Source organism: Merops nubicus, unplaced genomic scaffold, assembly GCF_000691845.1.
Source record: "Merops nubicus isolate BGI_N331 unplaced genomic scaffold, ASM69184v1 scaffold40693, whole genome shotgun sequence".
Taxonomy (NCBI): Eukaryota; Metazoa; Chordata; class Aves; order Coraciiformes; family Meropidae; genus Merops; species Merops nubicus.
In genome coordinates, this window is record NW_008601687.1 from 1,496 (window position 1) to 3,575 (window position 2,080).

The window sequence follows — 2,080 nt, forward strand, 5'->3', positions numbered from 1 at the left end:
ATCAAAACACAGGTCTAGATAACAAAAGAGAGCAGATTACACATCTGGTTGCACATCTAGCTTCACTACGGCCAAATGACACCCGGCCTTGAGCTTCCCCACCCTTTGCAAAACAGCTCCGTAGCCATTGCGGACGTGAGGGAGACAGGGGAGAGCCTTTGTCAACGTGCAGCAACAGAGGTAAGGGTGTCAAGTGATCCCTCTCGTGTTTGGCCTGTACAGGCTGCGCGAGATGAACGCTGATACCTGGTTATGAATTTATAATGTGCTTCCCATCCAGATGCCAGAACGGCAGGTAGGGCAGGAGCAGCTGAGATCCTTATCTCTTTTGCTTCCAATGATAATATGCTTGAACAGCTCAACGAGTGCGCTCGACTCGCACATCCTCCTCACGTTAGCTGCCAACCACCCCCAGAGCACGGCGCAAGTCCCCTGGCTGACGTGCCAGTACAACACATCTCCTTGGCCCGAGCGGCACATGTGGTGTGCAGGGCAGCGGGGAAAACCAGGTCACGCCCACCGCTGCCTTCTGCAGAGGAGCAGCAGCTGAGCACACAGGACACAGAGGTGCAGTCCACTGTTCACAGGCTAGGAAATAGCAGGAGTAGAAGGGCCACCATTGAGCAATTTCATTCACTGAAAGAATATTTCCAGTTCACTCAGGAGCAAACAGTGGGTGGTTTAGCTCTGATCAGCTGACATGGGCTAAGGAAGGAAAGCAGATGTATCTATCTGAATAGATCAAATCTGAATAGATCAGATCTGAAAGGAACATTCATTTCTCCTGGCTTATCTCATTTGCAAAAACCAAGGGTGAACTCCCAGGGATCCCTGCTAAGTTTGCACAAGGAAGCTTGAAATGGATGAGTGTGCATGCATGGGCTTGAAAGGCTCTCCCGCTGGTCGTGGTGCGTGAGCTTTGTGACGTGCCTGCAGACACGGTGGCCCCGTCTCCTTCCAGCCATGCCTGAGCTCCCGCAGGCTCTCAGCAGCTGTGAGGGCTACCTGATGGCACTGCTCAGCAGCCTTGGTTTATTTCCCTCTCTCTCCTCTACCAGCCTGACTCTGTGGAGCTGTTCCCATCCTCAGCTATTGTGGGACATCTCATTTGGTACCGCACAAATTTTGTCCTCTAGCTTACCTAAATTTTGTCCTCTAGCTTACCTAAATCCTCCAAAATGTGTTTCCACCTGCTTCTCACTTCTTTTCGGGTCTGCCGTAAGGTATAAATATCATAGTTGAGCTTTTGCCATTCCTGCAAAGCAAAGGGATAAGAGAAACTCAGTCATTTATATGCAGGGAGGTCTCTGCTGCATTTCTAGGAATTTCAGCTTTCAGAAATGGAGCCAGAGTACAACTGTTGATGCTGGCGCAGAGGGTCTGCTGTGCAGGTCAGTGGCCAAGCTGCTGTTGCCCCTGGAAGAATTTACACTGACCAACATAGAATGTTTTAGTTTGATGTTTGGTACAATGCTTCTGTATCTTTTCTGTACAAAACAGGCTTCCAGTTACCTTGAAATGGGATTACAGAATTCAGTTTAGGCTTTGCTGATGGCCAAAGTGGTCTCCTCAGACAGACAAGGAAGAGTATAATTCCATTTCTGTGCTGGAAACACTGTCCTTGGCTGGAGAACAACATGAACTTCCAAATGTAGCACATCTGAGAGACTTCAGTGTCTTTGGTTCAAAACCTTTTACCCCAGAATTTGACACCCCTGCTAGTATCAAAATTTGAGGTTGTGAAAATACCTTATTTGACCTTTAACAGCTTGGGAAAGCACAACCACATATTAATAATTACCTTCTATAAACTATTGCAACACCTCATTTTCATACCCTTGCAGGTAAACTGGCAAGGTCTGTTCTCTTACACCTGATGACAACTCATGAGAAACTAAAAGTCTGAAAAGAAACTACTGCTCTTGGTAGGGTCACACATACAGTGGCTTCTCCAAACTGCTGAGACCTCTTTTTGGCATTTAACTGGAGGAGGCAAGTTTTCAACTGGAAAATGAGAAAAATAGGCCTTTTTTAAAGGCTGTGAGATGTCCTGCTTTAAATAGCAGAGAAGAGGGATGCA

At 47.3% G+C, this 2,080-nt stretch overlaps 1 protein-coding gene across 1 annotated transcript in view; it reads right to left on the bottom strand.

Moving 5' to 3' along the window:
• Positions 1-1,681, bottom strand: part of MREG (melanoregulin) — a gene marked incomplete at its 5' end in the record, with an annotated part of 2,992 nt that extends 1,311 nt beyond the window's left edge. Inside the window, 2 exons of the mRNA XM_008938065.1 lie at positions 1,165-1,255; positions 1,670-1,681. Of these exons, the coding sequence (XP_008936313.1) occupies positions 1,165-1,255; positions 1,670-1,681 (103 nt within the window). The remainder of the gene's footprint in view (positions 1-1,164; positions 1,256-1,669) is intronic.
• Positions 1,682-2,080: the final 399 nt, after the last annotated feature.